General features: G+C 51.1%; 6 protein-coding genes across 6 annotated transcripts; 2 read left to right on the top strand and 4 right to left on the bottom strand.

Annotated features, from left to right (window-relative positions):
* Positions 1-257: 257 nt before the first annotated feature.
* On the bottom strand, positions 258-2058 carry J4E82_008086 (uncharacterized protein; the record flags this gene model as incomplete). The annotated part of the gene is made up of 5 exons (XM_051734325.1): positions 258-396; positions 450-821; positions 871-1287; positions 1345-1842; positions 1895-2058. The coding sequence occupies 5 exons, from the start codon at positions 2056-2058 to the stop codon at positions 258-260; spliced, it is 1590 nt and encodes a 529-aa protein (XP_051585919.1).
* A 2623-nt stretch (positions 2059-4681) lies between these two features.
* J4E82_008085 (uncharacterized protein) lies at positions 4682-6725 on the bottom strand (the record flags this gene model as incomplete). Its single annotated transcript, XM_051734324.1, has 6 exons — positions 4682-5114; positions 5169-5379; positions 5436-5854; positions 5904-6025; positions 6088-6475; positions 6541-6725. The coding sequence occupies 6 exons, from the start codon at positions 6723-6725 to the stop codon at positions 4682-4684; spliced, it is 1758 nt and encodes a 585-aa protein (XP_051585918.1).
* Positions 6726-9142: 2417 nt separating this feature from the next.
* On the top strand, positions 9143-10214 carry J4E82_008084 (uncharacterized protein; the record flags this gene model as incomplete). Its single annotated transcript, XM_051734323.1, has 2 exons — positions 9143-10113; positions 10166-10214. 2 exons carry the CDS (start codon positions 9143-9145, stop codon positions 10212-10214), a joined length of 1020 nt encoding a protein of 339 aa, XP_051585917.1.
* A 948-nt stretch (positions 10215-11162) lies between these two features.
* Positions 11163-11436, top strand: J4E82_008083 (uncharacterized protein; the record flags this gene model as incomplete). The annotated part of the gene is made up of 2 exons (XM_051734322.1): positions 11163-11237; positions 11287-11436. 2 exons carry the CDS (start codon positions 11163-11165, stop codon positions 11434-11436), a joined length of 225 nt encoding a protein of 74 aa, XP_051585916.1.
* A 252-nt stretch (positions 11437-11688) lies between these two features.
* Positions 11689-12519, bottom strand: J4E82_008082 (uncharacterized protein; the record flags this gene model as incomplete). The annotated part of the gene is made up of 1 exon (XM_051734321.1): positions 11689-12519. The coding sequence occupies one exon, from the start codon at positions 12517-12519 to the stop codon at positions 11689-11691; it is 831 nt and encodes a 276-aa protein (XP_051585915.1).
* A 1790-nt stretch (positions 12520-14309) lies between these two features.
* Positions 14310-15299, bottom strand: J4E82_008081 (uncharacterized protein; the record flags this gene model as incomplete). Its single annotated transcript, XM_051734320.1, has 1 exon — positions 14310-15299. One exon carries the CDS (start codon positions 15297-15299, stop codon positions 14310-14312), a length of 990 nt encoding a protein of 329 aa, XP_051585914.1.
* Positions 15300-16719: the final 1420 nt, after the last annotated feature.

The following is a 16719-nucleotide window of genomic DNA, read 5'->3' as shown; positions in this document are numbered from 1 at the left end:
GGTATAGTACCTCGCCATGGGCCATAATCTTGCCTGAATATGCGGATGTAGTTCCTTGCTCACGGCGAGTCATCAAGTCGAAGAGGAAGTAGCATTCACACTCTACTGCAACGATGGTTCGGTAATGGGTATCTGGTTCGGTGCTAATAAGTTCTTATTTCTCTGGCTAACGCCATAGGCTCTAACACTAAATCGCACACATGCTACAATGCTATATAGCCCAAAACGACGTGGCTGACAAATAGTGGCGGAGTCGCCTATGCCTTCTCGATTTGCACATGAGCCTCCTTGATGCTGTCATTGCGGTTGCTGATACCCTTGCCATCAATATCAATGTCAGCAACCTCTGCGTTATCGCCATCGAAGATACGAGCGATCTCCTCGAGAGTGGGGCCACTGCAGGGAAGGTTAGCCTTGATTCATATAGGCGAGGACAAAAAGTGACGTACCGAGTCTCGACGTAGAAGTAGTAGACCCAGATCAACTCGAGGAAAACCCAGCCAGCATAGCAGGCGAACAGCTTCCAGTTCTGTTTGTACCAGCCGCCACCCTCGGAGATGGGAATAGGGTTCACGTAGTTGTTGATTGTGAGGGCGACTTGAACGGAAATGTTCATGATGAACACACCCTTGGCACGGAGCTTGTAGGGCAGAATCTCGACGGTGTAGGCAACCAGGAGACCAGACCAAGCCAGGGAGTAAGCGACACCATGCAGCCAGACAAAGACAATGTTGACATAGCCAATTGCAAGGGTACCTTTCTCGGCATATTGCTCACCAGTGATGGTAGCGCAAATCAAGAACAAGAGCATACCACCGGTGCTATTGTAAATTAGTTAATGTGTCGAATGAAGCGGATGTGCAAACTTACGCAGCGAGGAAAAGCGGGCGTCTACCAACACGGTCGACCAACAAAGCGCATGAGATGGAGACGAACAAGGAGAGAACCTTGTTTCCAGCGTCCAAACCCAATTTGTCGGTCTGGCGAGTGATACCGGCACCTTCGTAGATAATACCAGCGTAGTAGCTAACAAGGGCATTGCCAGACCACTGAGAGAAGAGACCGAGGGAGATGATCATCAAGAGCCGCTTGCGGTTGCCTGCAGTCTTAATAAAGTCCATGTATGACGAGTTCTTCTTGTGCAAGAATTCGATGCGGATAGTCTCCTTCATTTCAGCATACTCGAACATGACAGTGGAGTCGCTATCGTTGCCGTCGGCGTGGTAGTGAGAGAGCATGCGGAGCGCCTCGTCGTTCCTGTCCTTGGACAACAGCCAACGTGGGGACCTGGAAATCAAAGTTAGCCAATTGCGAAAGACAGTTTGTAATATGGAAGAAGCTTACTCAGGAATCCACCAGATGAACACGAGCTGGATGATAGAGAAAATGCCTTGGATGAGAGTCGGGATTCTCCAAGACCAGGTGTTGGGGATGTGCTGTGTACCGAAAGCCAACCAACCACAGATCAGGGCACCAAGATTCCACAAGCAGTTGTACACGGTGGTAATCCTGGCACGGTGCTGAGGATGCGCAATTTCAGTGATAAGCATAGGGCAAGAGAGTTGAGCCATGGAGTTGCCGAAACCCATGAAGAAACGGCCTCCCTCATATTGCGGGCGGCTCATAGAGGCAGCCTGAATGGCGGCGGCAATAACCATAATGATGCAACCAATAGTGATGGGGGTTTTGCGCCCATATCTGTCGCTGAGGAAAGGTACCACGGGGAGGGAAACGATGGAGCCGATTGAGTACATGGCGCTGAGACGACCCAAAGTGTCCTCTGAAGGGTTGTCCATCGTGGTCTTCCAGGAGTCAAGAAGCTGAGAAGTGTTCATGAGAGATCTTCGCACAGTTAGTTACTGGACTTTCTCTGTTTGTAGGACCCAGAACTCACCCATCGTAACCGGTGGTGGCCGAACAGACGCAAAGAATCATGCAGTAGAAGTAAAGCTTGCGCATGTTGGGTGACTTGCTCCATGACACTGGTGGAAGCTCAGGCGCAGCTTCCTGTGCCTCGACCACATTGGCCTGGTTGGGACGCTTGAAATGGGGACTCATTGCGGATAGTATTGACCAGCTGTTCCAGCGGCCAACGACGATTGCAAGGCGGAGGTGGAGTGAATACTGGGGAAGAATTGGAGCTCATCTGGGCAGGGGAGTTCTTATATGCTAGGCTGTATATCCATGCGAGTCCATATTGCGGGCCGCACAAGAGGAGATCACAAAGGTCGGGGTAGATATTACCACTATTAGGCTAAATGTCTTGCCAGGTCTGATCGAGGGCTACTCGTCTCATTGGTTGGATACGGCGTGCGGCTCAGCCACCAACCCTTCTAGAAGTATTGAACCGGACATGACCCCGGAATCCCGCCCCGGTCGAGCGATGCCAAGGCAGGACGTAGGAGCTTACCCGACTCAAGAGCGCATGAGAGATGCATGATCGCTCGATGCGGGTCGAGAAGCTGTTCCTGTGAAAGGGTCATGATCAACAGGCGAAGGTGTTCTGGACCACACCACAGATGAGTTTGGAGTAGTGAAGCGTGTTATCGTGGCGACGAAGGAAGTAGTGTTGACTGACGCGAAACTCCCGAGCTCGGCAAAAGTCTCCCTTGGCGTCAAAGATCAAGCCATCCATGGACTGTTTATCCTGGCGCGAATGTGGACTTGTGTTGTGGAGTGTATCGGACCTCCCATGAGGGTGTGTTAAGCCATTGTAGTCAAGCGCGGACAAGATTGGTGAGATGGCAGCTTGTCAGGTCGAAGCTTACGCTAGCCCGTACCGAGGTTGCGGCGTGGTACCGGGATGGCGGGATGCCCACTCCGAACACCAACACAACGATCAAATTGAGGCTATACATCTGCGTACAACAGCTGTCAAGGCGATATTTCTTGGTAGTGAGGCGTAGTGATCTTAATTGATATATACAGCTATCGATACTTGGCTGTCAGACTATTGTTTCTGCCGCGTTGTGATTCCGAACCAGGCCTTCTGCAACGCGCACTGGCGCGACCGGCTTTGCTAACGCGGCAGTCGATAGGTGGAACTCACTTTTTCCATAGCTTTCCAGCATGTCGAAATAGTCTAAAAGTTCCTACCATCATCCACAGTTCGGTTTCATGAGTAGAAAGCGATCGCGGAGCGCTCTGTTCTTGCGCACGCTCGCGTAGGTTCGGAAGATTATGCTTTCCCTCTTTCCAGGCGGTATGTTCGTTCTCAGCACAGAAGACTGTATCCAAAAAAAAGGCCCGAAAAGGGAAAAAGTAAACAAGGAGTAGGACACAGTTTCCAACACCCGCGCCATAGTATTGTGGTCACTTGGGTAAGGCGAGCAGAGCGAAGCGCGCGTGTGAGATTGAGGGAAAGGCTGGGCAAATCATAATAATAGATGACCTGGACAGTTCCGAGATTTGCATAATCTTGGTTAATGGTCGCGTGTGGCACAGTGGTTGGGGCCGAGGTCATTCGTCGAACACCAGATGCCGAAACACGACCTCGGGAGCTTGTAAATGATCCATTTACGGTGCAGCGACAGGTAACAGCTGAGACAAGAGAACCAACCGTCTCTTGTCCCGTCGGCGTAAAACCCCATATTTCTCCAGTTTGTAGCACCCCGGGTTAGGCGAATGGGGTAGTTAGCACGTACAGACTTCTGTACTAACGGCTCCACGTGTCGGCCCCCGACAGTACTTGATAGACGCCCGACTCCACCCCTGCCAGACCATGGCGCAGCCGATGCGCCATCATGCGCGATCCTGTTTCCCGGTTACTAGAGTATAACAAGAACATCTGCGCAACCGGGCATTCGCATCTCTTTCGCTATTCTATTGTAATGAAGTGCAAAGAATAAAATTTATAGTGGATATCACTGACCTACTGGCTGTTGCGCAGTCGAACGATACATCATTTCAACCCGCCCACCCACAACCATGCAGAGGCTACAATGATCTCGTTTAGCCTTGTAAGCCTATCGCATGTCTATTGGACAGTAATGCGAGTATGTTACGCTTGCGAAGAGTACTACGAACATCGTCTGACACCTCAATAGTTTCCTATAGGTTCCTAGACACGCGCTGGGCAGCCGGTGTCCAGAAGAGCTAACATTGCCTGAAGCACCTTCAATCAGACACATCAGGCTTTACCTTACATTGCTCGTTTGACAGGGCCAAGGTCAAGTTAAAGGAATGACCACGCACATGACCATTAGGAGACAGCTTTCTTCGTTAAAGCGGGCTATCAAGGTTCAAAACTAATTACTAGTAAAATAGAGCACAGAGTGATCAGCTCATAGGTGTAGGCAGCTTCTCTCGTAGAGAGGCATGTCAACCAAACTGACACGATAGATTCATTCAGACGGACTTTCCAAGGAATGGAAACCCTTCTACAGCTGTTTATAGAAGGCCAAACGCGCCCCTCGAATTAGCAGAAGACCTTATGCGCTTCGTATGAGTTTGCGATGAGTATCAGTATCTGCATGCACGTGTTCGCCTTCGCGTTGCGTTCTCGACCATTCTTCTTATTTTCATGAGGCGTCAGCCTGGGGAGTTCATTGGATTTGGTGGTTGGAGAGATAGATCGCGTTTCAATGTCTACGATTGTTTGAGTTCAGAATCTGCCATACTCTTGCACCCTTGAGAACTTTTCATTTCTGTGGACGCGCTTACCAGCAAGGCAAATCCACCACTAAAATACTGTACGAACAGCCGCCATAACGCGGGCCTTGACACCCTTCTTCTTCTGCTCGTCATTCATCTCCTGAATGCTCGCGCGCCTCCGCTCTTCGGATACACCTTCACCACTGATCATCTCTCTCTGTCCCTGCCTCATACCAGTATAGATGTCAATGTCCTTAGTTCTGATCCACAATGGGCGGTGTGAAGGAAACTTGAACCAGCTGTACACCTTCCAAATCGAGTACAAGAAAACGAGAAAAGGTGCCGCCATGTAGAGTTCGAAAAAGCCCTCTGCGCTGAGAGCCTCACCACCGACTGGCCAGAGCGCAACGTAGAATTGGGCGATGAGCGCAATGGCACAAATGAAGAAGCATACCCAAGAGCCCCAAACACCGAACGAGGCTCTGTATGGAATCTCATCCAGGGTGTGCCCTTTGTAGGCCCTAAAGGAACATTAGTGTCTATAGAGACTTTGCATACTGCTGCATGGAACTCACCAAGCTCTGCGGAAACGGATATGTGCAATAGCAATGCTGCCGAAGACAAAAAGCACTGTGATGCCAGATAAAGATAGCAACCAAGTGAAAATATCTCCACCGTTGGGGGCGAGATTGATGTATGCCAACAGTCCGAACAGAAGCTGAATAGCTACCACAACAACTGGACGGCCCTTCTTGTCAATGTAGGCAGTGGCTTTCGGACCCATACCTAGATAACGATTATTATCAGTGAGGAACTAGTATGGTATGATGCAGGACACTCACCGTTCGCCGCAAGAGCCTGCATTGTGCGTGTGGAGCCAAAGGTACAAGCATTGGCAACGCTCATGACTGCAATGAGAATGACGGCATTGAAGATGGATGGAAGAACCTTAATTCCGGCGAGCTGGATAGCGATCACGAAAGGTGAATGAAGCGAACTGGCGCCAGCGCTACCGTTCAGTGCCTCGTTGTTGACCGGCACAACCAGGCCGACCAGAGCAAGGTTAACAACATAGAAGAGGATGATTCGATAGATGACTTGCTTCGCGGCCTTGGGAATCTCCTTCCTTGGGTTATCCGTCTCAGCTGCTGCTAAGCCAGTAAGCTCGGTGCCAGTGTATGCGAAGGCTGCATTAACGAAAACACCGCAGAATCCGTGAAAACCGTTACGGAATCCTGCGGAGGTCACACCAGGAATGTTGCTAGAAATGGTCAGTAGACAACTCTGCGATCCGACTATGGAGGACGTACTAGTACTTGTTGCCAATATAACCTCTGTCGTCGGTTGGCACACCTCCGGTATCAATAATAATGCCCAGAATCATGAATCCTACACAAGCTGCAACCTTTATGATGGATAGTACGAATTCGACCTGTTCAGAAATGTTATTCTGGTTGTCTCATAGTGGAGGAGGCTGCAGAGCAGCGGACTCACCTCGCCATACCCCTTGACGCCGAAAAATTGAATGGCGATCAAAGCCACGAGAAGTGGTGTGATCCACGCAGCGTTGTTGATTCCCTGCGATCCTGACCAGTAGTGGATGATGTTGCAAGCAGCGGAGATTTCAAAAGGCAGGACAGTGAGCCAGCTGATAGCGTACTGCCATCCACAGGCAAAGCCCCAGGATGGATCGATGAATCGACAGATGTACATGGTGAAGGCTCCGTTGATTGGATACATGACTGCGAGTTCAGCCAATGCCTGCATCATCAAGTACATCATAATGCCGATGAGGGTAAATCCGATGATAACAGAGGCTGGTCCACCAGTGACGAAGGATGAGGCGGAACCAATGAATAGACCGGAGCCAATGGCACCACCACTATAAAGCGTGTTAGTCGCAGTAAAGCATAGTTACTCCGTCAAGGAGTGTTCGCAGAGACTGACATGGCGATCATTTGCATATGACGACCCTTCAAGTCCTTCCTGAGCTCATTTTGATCAGAAATGACAATAGCGACATCCTCGTCATTGGCACTGAGCTGATTTCCTTTGGTGTGATCCCCCAGGGAGTAATGCGCTGGAGGCGGATCGCCATAGTGATTCTTTTCCGTCTCGTGCGCGAGACTCATGGTGGCGAAAACGTGATAAGAACCGGCGAGGACCTTGTGACACTCAGACGGAGTGAATACGTCAAAAATCGCAGACGATTGGAACGTCGAGCGGCGATCAAAGAAAGGAGGCCAAGATGTAGGGCACAAGTGAAAGATGCGAGGTGTGCGCGAGACGCGGTAATATACTCGAGAAGAGAGCTCGCGGCTAGACAATCAGTGGCGGGCATTTGGTGGCTGCATTCGCGCACAGGGACTGAGCCTATCTTCGCCCACAAATCACTATGTCAGGCCCTCTCGCACGGCGTTCAGCACTTAATTGGTATAGTACATGCACCCTCGTAAGTCTAGGGTTACGCCCCATGTTGTCATGCAACACAATGGTAGACTGACGGATCCGGGGCCTCCGTGAGTGGTTGTGAAGTTATGTTCCAATGCCTTGGGTGGCCTGGATGGCGATGTCGCTTCCAAGCAGGAATGAAACAGTGCTTCTGGCGTCTCTTTACTGCACACCATACTTTGGCTTCAAGCGCGTTCGCGTGGCGGACCACCTGCTGGGATCCCAGGGTAGAGTCAGGGGAACGAATATCAGCAGGTCTGGAAGAGTACCAATGTCGGACCTTCTGTGCCTATCTTAGCCTGCGACGTATCTACTTGCGCAATCGCGTAACGCCCAAATATCGCTCAAACCCCAACACGTTATCAATGAACCGCTCAGCCACATTAGGCGCTAACGTACGCTACAGGCACGCTAGCTGATATTCGGGCCACTTGTTTCTGATAAGAAGTCGCTAGCGAACGCTTCGACGCATCGAAGAAAGCTTGCACAAAGCTTGTGTGCGGGGTCGCTCCAGACTCGCACGTGGAGTGCACTTGTCGTAGGGTCAGCGGGGCGCTGTTTGAGAGAGGACATGATGGATATTGTATGTTTAGACGGTTGCCTGACGCAAGAACCTCACATATCAGATGGAGCAGGATACGTCTAGTCTACCAAACACCCATCTTCGCTTCGTGGTGCGTGTGTGGAGGCTCACGTAAGATCGGGATTCGCCTTGTGACGAAAGCCCACCTCTACTTTGCGACCCGAGACGAACTGCTAAAGCTATTAGGTACAATGCAACAGACGTGGTGGGTAGCTTCTGGAAGATCTCTATCCCGAAAAGGAAGGTGGTCTGGAGGGCTTGCCGCACATGTTGGATTGGTTAGGCAACTCGAGGCTCGGGGTTGCGCGGCTGATTTTCCGGAATCATACCGGTCAGACTATGAAGTGCTATTGGATTGTATTTATTGCAGCCTCCTTCCTCTTCTTGTCGCTACATGTCTGTTGCTTTAGGTGCAGGATTACGCTGTTGGAGTCTCCTACGAAGTGCCTCATCTGCGCATGGTTTAGTTCGTTCACGTCTCAGGCTCGCTATATGCCTAGCAAGTTCTGGATCTCAATCCTCTGAACCGGCTCTAGAATGGTCGAATTTGCCACCTGTCCTAAGACTCCGGTTACCGCTCGTTCGGTACAGCTATCTAGGGTTCCCGAAGACACCTGAGCGGGAATGCACACCACAGCGTACCCAAAACAGCACTACAGCAGACCCCAACTCTGACAGGAGAACCGATTCTGTTGGATAGAGATGCATTCTCATTAGGCGCGACGACTGGCTGTGGCTGGCACTGGCTTTTTGCACAGTTCACGAAATGTGTGTCTCCTAGAGAAGGCGACAACAGGCCCATTGGCGAGCCTATTGCAATACTCTATGTTAAAGGTTACCACGTAAAGGAGGACTGAAGAAGTACTTAAGTAGGAATTGTTAACCCCGGGGAGAAAAGCTAAAGGTAGGTCAGCGGTTACGAGCCATAATCCTTCAACGGGTAGCTTATCATGTTATTCAAATTCGGTGTTGTACTCTCATTAGCCTATGCCATGCTGCATCGCAATCACTGAAGGTTAGCGCCAGCTACGTCAAGTTACCAATCGACCAACGCTGCTTAGCGCCGCTTAGCGCCGACGCGGAACTTGCTGCAACTTAATGGATTCAAACGGGCCGCGCATTGCTTAACTTCAAAATGTTGCTGCTCTCTACCTCTGAGATGAGTGCTGGAACAAGTGCTAACCCCATCAACTCCCTTGTGCGTGTCTCCACAACACCTGAGCTGTGCCGCAATGCTACGTCGCCAGGCTGCTAGCTTCGACCAACGCTTCCCCTTTTGTTGCAATAGCTGCCTTCCGCGTCTCTCTTGAGAATGTGTTTTAAGATCACGCAACCCAGTCACTCTTCACCTCCTGGTGACTCGCGTCACCTCTAGGCACTTATTTCACCCCCGCACGTGTGTGTGAAGCAAATATTGAGCCATCACGATATCATCCGCGAACGCACGTCCGAGACGGATTATCACATGTCCAATTCGAGCATTTTTCAAGGAATTCACTCACTCATCATCAAGCAATGTTGCATTCCCGCAGGAGAGTTGAATTCATGGTGGTAGCAGTGTTCGTGCTCTGCACATGGTTTCTGTTTGACGCCCGTTTGAATCGTGTTCAAAAAGAGTCTGTTGAGGCTGGCGGTGTGGAGAAGCCGAAGCGACTTGAGACAGCAGAAGTAGAAGGAGAGCGAAATATACTTGGGCAAGGAATCACGCATGGAGGCACGAAAGAGGAAACATTGTCGACCTCCACCACCTCTCACCACACAAGCACACTGACGAAAAGCACTGCGGTCGCGACACCTAGCACATCGCTACCTGATCGCGTCGTGGTGATGGCTAAGCTTCCCACCGACGACACACGGTGGGTGCATACCGACCTGGGAGACTGGCAATCAGCTATCTACGACATTGACACGGAGACTCCGCACAACATATCCACCCTGGATCCGCTCACTAACAGCACTCTACGTACCCTTCGGAACAAGGGCATGGAAGCAAATGCATACCTCGCATACATCGTACAGAATTACGACAATCTCCCTTCAACGATAGCGTTCATCCATCCGCACAAAGACGGCTACCCCATCGCTTGGCACACCGACAATAACGAGCATTCCAATGTGATCTCTCTGCAAACTCTCAACATCGACTTCATTCAGAGCAACGGATACGCGAATTTGCGTTGCGTCAACGATCCTGGCTGTCCGCACGAAGTGATGCCGTTCCGTGATCCGCCTGAGGAGCATCGAACAATCGAAGCAGCGATGCCAGATGCGTGGCGAGACTTGTTCAACAACACCGATGTACCGCACGTGCTGGCGACCCCTTGCTGTGCGCAATTTGCCGTATCGAGCAGGCAAGTGCAGAAGCGACCATTGGACACATACAGAAAATATTACACGTGGTTGATGGAAACTCCACTGAAGGATGAAACAAGCGGACGTGTTTTTGAATATCTCTGGCACATTATGTTTGGTCAAGAACCTGTTTAGTAAGCATTCGACGAAACAAAATTGGGTTGCGTGGCTGCTAATCTGCACAAGCTGTCCCACATACGAGAAGTGTTATTGCGATGTATACAACAGATGTTGAGAATTTTCTCTTCCGTTCACGGAACAGATAATCTGAGTACATGTTGGCGACATTTTCGATCGTCTCAAGTCAAGTCGATTTGGGATTTCCGACGGGCATTCAAGTTCTCGTCTATCATACGAAGCTGCGCCGCCGGCTCTGTCCGAAGACGATGTATATTAACTGAGTACAAGTCGATACTTCGGATATCGGTCTTAAGCCACAAGAATACCAAGGGCTACAGATAATGCGCATGACATAAACACAACCATGCGCATCATACCTGTCATTGTGATACGCAGCATACTGCTACCTTGTCGGCAGAGTGCTCCGTAAGTCGCTTGGTATGTAAGCGCCAAACGGAAGGAATGCTAAAGATGCCAGATTTGGAAGGCGAAACACAACACTTTGTTGCATTTATGTTGATCTTCGTCGCCAATTCGATCTACTGCGCCATGTGTATGCATCGGGAACCATTACGGGTTTTGGGAGCCATGTGTTAACATATTTTGACACTTGCCGAGCGAGAAGTGTCTTTGTCCGACCGGAGAGGAATAGTAAGAAGCTGGGCTTACGTCGGATCGATTGAAACGGCTAAGCTGAACCCTCGTGAGAGCTCGTCAGCAGATGTTTCATACATTCCCCAATCCACAACCATTTCCAATCCCCTTCTAGACATGCGGGACTATCTTCGTCATGAATAGGGGTGTAGGTCATCCCCTGTACCTACACTAACGTTCCAATCTGCAAGGCATGGTGTCAGTGCTGTACTATGTTATGCATAGTCCTTCGAGTCGTGATTAGTTCCGCTGAAAGATGCCAACTACCAGAACAATGGCTTCAAAGAGCGATATAAAAAGGTATTTTCTCTCCAAAGGAAAGAAAGCTTCGCAATCTTTCTTCGATACCACAGCTTCATGGCGAAACCTCATCAGGACAATTATATAATATACTCGTCACGCTAACATCATGTCTTCTTCTGACGAGAAGTCCGAGACTGGTGGTAGCGACAAGACCCCCACCCCAATGGGCAAGTCAGACGTTGTTAGGATACACTCTACTCAACCAGGTCATTTCGCTCTGTCAAGTCAAGGCGTTTACAGTTTCCGATGCTCGTTCTCGCTTCGCGCAGGCCAAAAGCGGCGGCGATGTGTCTTCGGGTGGCTTCGCTGCACGTGCTCAGGGTGCTGGCGATTGCAACGCCAACGCTGGCAGCCAGCAGGGTACCGGAGAAAAGAAGTGAAAAGGTACTCAAGATACACTCTAGGAAAAGTCATGAACAGGAAGCAACGTGCTTTGGTAAACGAGGACTCGCTGGATGTATTCAGGCTGTCTACATGTCAGGTTATACAGCGCTGGGACTAGTATGAATGCATTTATATGACTGTCAGAAATATGCTGAAATACTATGTTTCACCCGCAATCATAGTCCATACAACATCCTAAACTCATCCCGACCTCGAAAGACCTCATCTCCTCCTTTACCATTCATCGCTTAGATATACTGGACAGTGACTTGGGATCCACTGTTGATGGTAACGTCAGTGTAGACAGTGCTACCCTGCTTGAGATCGATGATGGTAGCGCTGCTCAGTCCGTCCGATCCACCAGTGCTAAGAGCAGCACTAGCCTGGGTGAAAACAACAGTGCCAAAGTTGCTCAATGCGACCAAGCTGCCTCCAGACTCAAAGTCCTCTACAATCCACTCAGCGTTCTGACGGCACAAAACGGAGCCGCTTGGTGCGCTAAGTGTCTGGCTGACACTCTTTCCAGTGCTCACATTAGTGAGCTTGACCGTACCCTTGGTGGTGGAGGTGGCGGTGATGTCGACTTGAATAACGTTTCCCGCCTTGACGGCGAAGTTGCTGAAGTCGTAGGCGTAGTCAGGGTACCACTCGTACCAAGCATCGTAGGACACAGCGCCGGAGCTGCTGACGGTGAAGTCGATACCGGCCTGGAGCAGACCGCTGGCACATGAATCGCCGTCGATTCCAACCCAAGCTGACGCGGACTCGGTTCCACCAGAGCCAACGTGCTTGGGTGTTGGTACTGTAAAGCGTCCGGTGGCTGACTTGAAGTAGCCGGAGGAGGGCTGTTCGAGAACGGCGCCAGACCAGTTGGATGAATAGTCAACGTGGGCAGTGGTGTTGTCTACATCAGCGACGAACTTGGAGTTCTCTTTCGCGGCGGTGCCGACCAAGATCATGGGCTGGGTCCTGTGACGACGAGTGCCATCGGCGCGAGACTTTACGCGCTCGGCGAGGTTTGAGGGACGGGCCAGGACTGCGCCTGTGATGGCGGCGAGGACAGCGATAGAAAGCTTCATGTTGAAGGATGAGTGAACTTGAGACTCGAGAACGAGAGGCGAAGAGAGCGAGGATGTTTAGGAAGCGATGGACTATTGGAACTTGCTGCGTTGATAAGTCTAACAGCGGCGTTTGACGCTCCTTATATATTTTTCAGGCTCAAGTCCGAACACCATGTTGTATATATTCGCCCCGTTTCGGTATACGATGGCGCGATAGTCCAGACTCATTACCTGATGATACCTTCCTGATATCCACTGGTCAGGTGCAAAGCTATCCAGCTAGATGCGCCCTTCTTGGTGGATTGGAAAGCGGCCTACAAGATCAATCAGGTCAAATGCCGAGATAGAGATCACTAATTGGTAGCTTGACTTATCCATTAGAGCGCTTTCGAATTTTGAGATCGGTGTATTTCCGGACGGTACAAGGGTATGGTAGAACATTCTGCATGTGTATTGGACCAGTCGATATCAGAAGACCTCTGTGAGCGAACCTTCTTGTGTATGGGTCGAGGTCCACCTATCAAATCACTCAGATGTTCATCAACTGCACGAGACAGTGTCCGACTATGCGGTCGTAGTGCTTGCATCTACAGGTCCTCCTGCCTTTCTGGGAAGCTATCCGAACACTCTGTTGAAACCACCATTGCGGGAAACAGAAGTGTGACGGGGACGTTCGTATGCTGCGCGATGAACTCGTAAAATCTTCGGAAATGCTACAGGTTCTTACCACATAGTAGAAATCGCAACCTCAAGGTTTTCGCACCGCTCTCTGTCCACGATGTAAACTCATTCCATACCAAACCTCGGTCTTCAACCACATCGGATTTCGCAATCGCTAGTACGGACACGCCCGGCGCATAGACGGATGGCACTTGTCGCGTAGGCATGCAGGATATATTAACTGCATCAGAAGCTTGTCGTTGCTTATCAGTTGGCGTGCACTTGGCAAGGGTTGGTGCGGTGCTGCTAGTCCGATATAGGAAGTTCGTGATAGTTGACGCCCGGGATGCGTGAGTGAGGTGTGCCTAGCTCGACTCTCGCCAAGATAGCTTGTAGAAGCTTGTTCGTGGTCGGAGAATAGGTCGAGTTGAGATGGTGTGTTGAGCGTTGTTCGAGGCTTGTTTGAGGAGGGACGAAGGCGCAAAATAACACAAAATTGCGCTATCGATTTTAGTGGGGCCTTTACGTTTGGGTTTCTGGGCACAGCCCAAAGCCATCAGCGTAAAACTTTGAACTCTGTCCACAGGTTGAGAGTCCATCTAGCTTAGATGGGAGGAAGATTCGGTGTGCGAAGCATGCTCGGTCTACTCGACACAGATGGCACAACGGAAAGCCTGTGACGTAGCATGGTTTGAGGAGAACGATGTGCCCAGGAGATCGGACGGCTGGATGTCTATCTGATCTTGGAGCAATACGAGGATGAATTGTACTTTTTCGAGGAGTCAGGTGCAACCTAAACCAAGCAGCTAAGGAGATGAAAGAAGCTCCGGAAACAGAGCTAATACTAAGGGACTGCGGGAAGTGGAAACGACAGTTATGTCAACATGTTATGAGAAGTGCGGAGTCAAGTCATTGGATCACAGGTAGCATAGGCACAGGTCAAGTAGACGGGAAGGTTACAATGACTTTTCGAACTCCATTCGTCGTGAATGCTATATTTACATCAAAAGAAGTGATAGCCGATCTCGCGGTCTACTTAGAAGAAAGGTATGGGGGTTTCCCATCAAAGAAGATACGTCTCAAAAAGGTCCAACCATGAACACCAGTTCATGCAAGAAAGATCGTCTTGCGACCGTTATAGAAGGCGCTTACAAGTGGAAAGCGCGGGCGTGGCGGCGAGCCTTGGAGGCAGAGGAGCCAGTGGTGGTCTTGAGCCACTGGATGAACTGCTCGATGGTGAAGGTCTCGGGGAGAGCAGAGCCAGACTCGCTGCCAGAGGAGGGAGCAGCAGGAGTGGCAGCGGGCTTGGTGGCAGAAGGGGTGGCGGGCTCGGCCTCCTCAACGGGAGAGGGAGTGGCGGAAGGAGCGGCGCTGGAGGCTGGGGAAGGAGTAGCAGAAGCAGCGGGCTTGGAGGGAGTGGAAGGAGCGTTTCCACCGGTGGAGGCACCGTCCCAGACCTTGGGGCCGGGGACAGTGTACTCGGTAGCACCACCGTAGATGTTGAACAAGACACCGGGGTCGGTGGCCTTGTAAGCCTTGGTCATGTCGACACCGGTGGCGGGGAGGGAGGCAGAGCCGCTGCCGGTGACCTTGATCTGACCGCAGCCGTTGTAGAACTGAGCCTTGGCCTCAGCGCTGGCCTCGTGGAGACCGATCATCTCGGGGCGGATGAGGTAGTCACCAGCCTCAAGGTCGGGAAGGGTGACCTCGACGAGACCCTTGTTGGCAATGAAGTTGTCAACACCCCACTTGCCACCGGAAAGACCGTCCTCCCAGATCTTGGTCCAGACAGCGCCCTCACCGTTGGTGTCGGCCTTGGCGATGTAGACCATGACGGGACCCTTGTGCGAGGCAGCAATGGGCTCGTCACCGTCACCAGTGGTAACGGGGTCGTTGTGGTGCCATTGCATGCCGATCTTGGAGCCAGCAGCAACCTCGACCTGGTCAGCGGTAGCCTTGCCACCGTTGCAGATCATGGCAGTGGAGGTGACATCGAGGATGGGGTTGTTGCCGTTGGAAGGAGTCTGGACGGCGAAGTGCTGACCCTGGTCCTTGCCGTCAATGACGAAGCTCTGGAAGGTGGTGTGCGCAGCAGCGAGGTTGGCAGCAGCCAGGATGATAGCGGTCTTGGTGAACATGTTTGCGGTTGTTGTGTTGGTTGGTTGGTTGGATTGCAAAAGTTGAGCGTATCTTCAAAGATAGAATAAGAACGAATGAATGATAGACGAATGGATTGAAAGTGAGTGTAATGCTAAAGAGCGTGTGAAAGTGAGTGTCAGCGTCAAGCTTGATGCCCTTCCAACGACGATGGCTTCTGTTTCTCTTATACTCCTTCCGCCTACACGGCACGTTCACGCCATGACAAGACTAGTGCCCTTACTGACAGAGTCCTGACAGCGCCAACAGCATGAAACCCGGGTCTGTGGATTGATGCCAAGCACCTGTCAATCTATTCCGCGCCGCACTAGCACCATAAGCGGAAGCGTGGCTTCGTTTAGCTGCCGCAGAACGTTGAATCGAGGCTTTGTCCGCTCCCACGACCCATAATATGTGATGAGGTATTGTCGGGGCGAGATTTGAAGGCGTCGCCTCCATGCATGTGCCTGGAAGTGGCCTGTACGACATCCTGAGCGTCGAATGACGGGAGAGCCTCATGGGAAACGTGAAACCATGTCGGAAAAGCTTGAGCGGTTGAAGTCTGCCATCGTGCCGCGGCGTTTAACGAAACGTCATGCGGTGAAGCGCCAACATGTTGTTCAGTCCATACCACCCGCTGCACACTGCATCAACATGTTCGCAGTTGATTGTTTGCTTATGCCATAACGTTCTTTCGGGAACTGATTGTTGGTCGTTGCTGCATGGTTCCTCACAACAGCAAGGCTGCAATAGGCAATCTCCCTACTCTTCACCCTTCGTGCTACCGGCCTACAATGACTCTCATATTTGATGATCCAATCTTCTAGAACCTGCAGTGCTTGGGGACGCAACCTCGGTGGTGGGGCGAATTGTTCCGCGAAGGGTGTGTTCGTTCGCGAGACGACATGAAACGAAATCCTTTAGTGGGGGAGATTGCGCGCCAGTGCCTGCCAAGACAATGGTGATGTTTCGACACTTCCGAGGCTTTCATGGAACAACACCGTTTCCCGCTTGAGTCGTGACGCTCTCTTTTCATGGCGGTGCTCAACATGAGAAGAACCACCGGTTATAAAATCTCTTCGCATGAACAGTCAAAATGCCGCAGCCCGTGCCTCGCAATGCTGTCAAAGAAACCGTCACTGGACGGTTGAAGAAGAACGCGGCGCTTACATGACGCGAAGCCTATTCCTGCTGTACGTTGTTTTTACTGTTGGTGTGGGGAGGGCGTTGCGCCGATGCACGACGCTGTGTAGTGGCGTTGATGAAGGATTATCGCGCCCGCTGTGGTTACCTGGCCCCAACGAAATGCGGGAGTCTTTCTAGCTTTAAGTACCCGTCGAACGATCAAAATATGCTCAATAGTTCTCATTGTCTACCAACTATCCCAACTTCTGGGAATCGGCCGTTACGGGGGTGCGCCAC

This window comes from Alternaria postmessia, assembly GCF_024291825.1.
Source record: "Alternaria postmessia strain BMP 2775 chromosome Unknown scaffold_61, whole genome shotgun sequence".
NCBI lineage: Eukaryota > Fungi > Ascomycota > Dothideomycetes > Pleosporales > Pleosporaceae > Alternaria > Alternaria postmessia.
The sequence above is the reverse complement of the archived record's forward strand: the minus strand, read 5'-3'. Positions and strand labels throughout refer to the sequence as shown.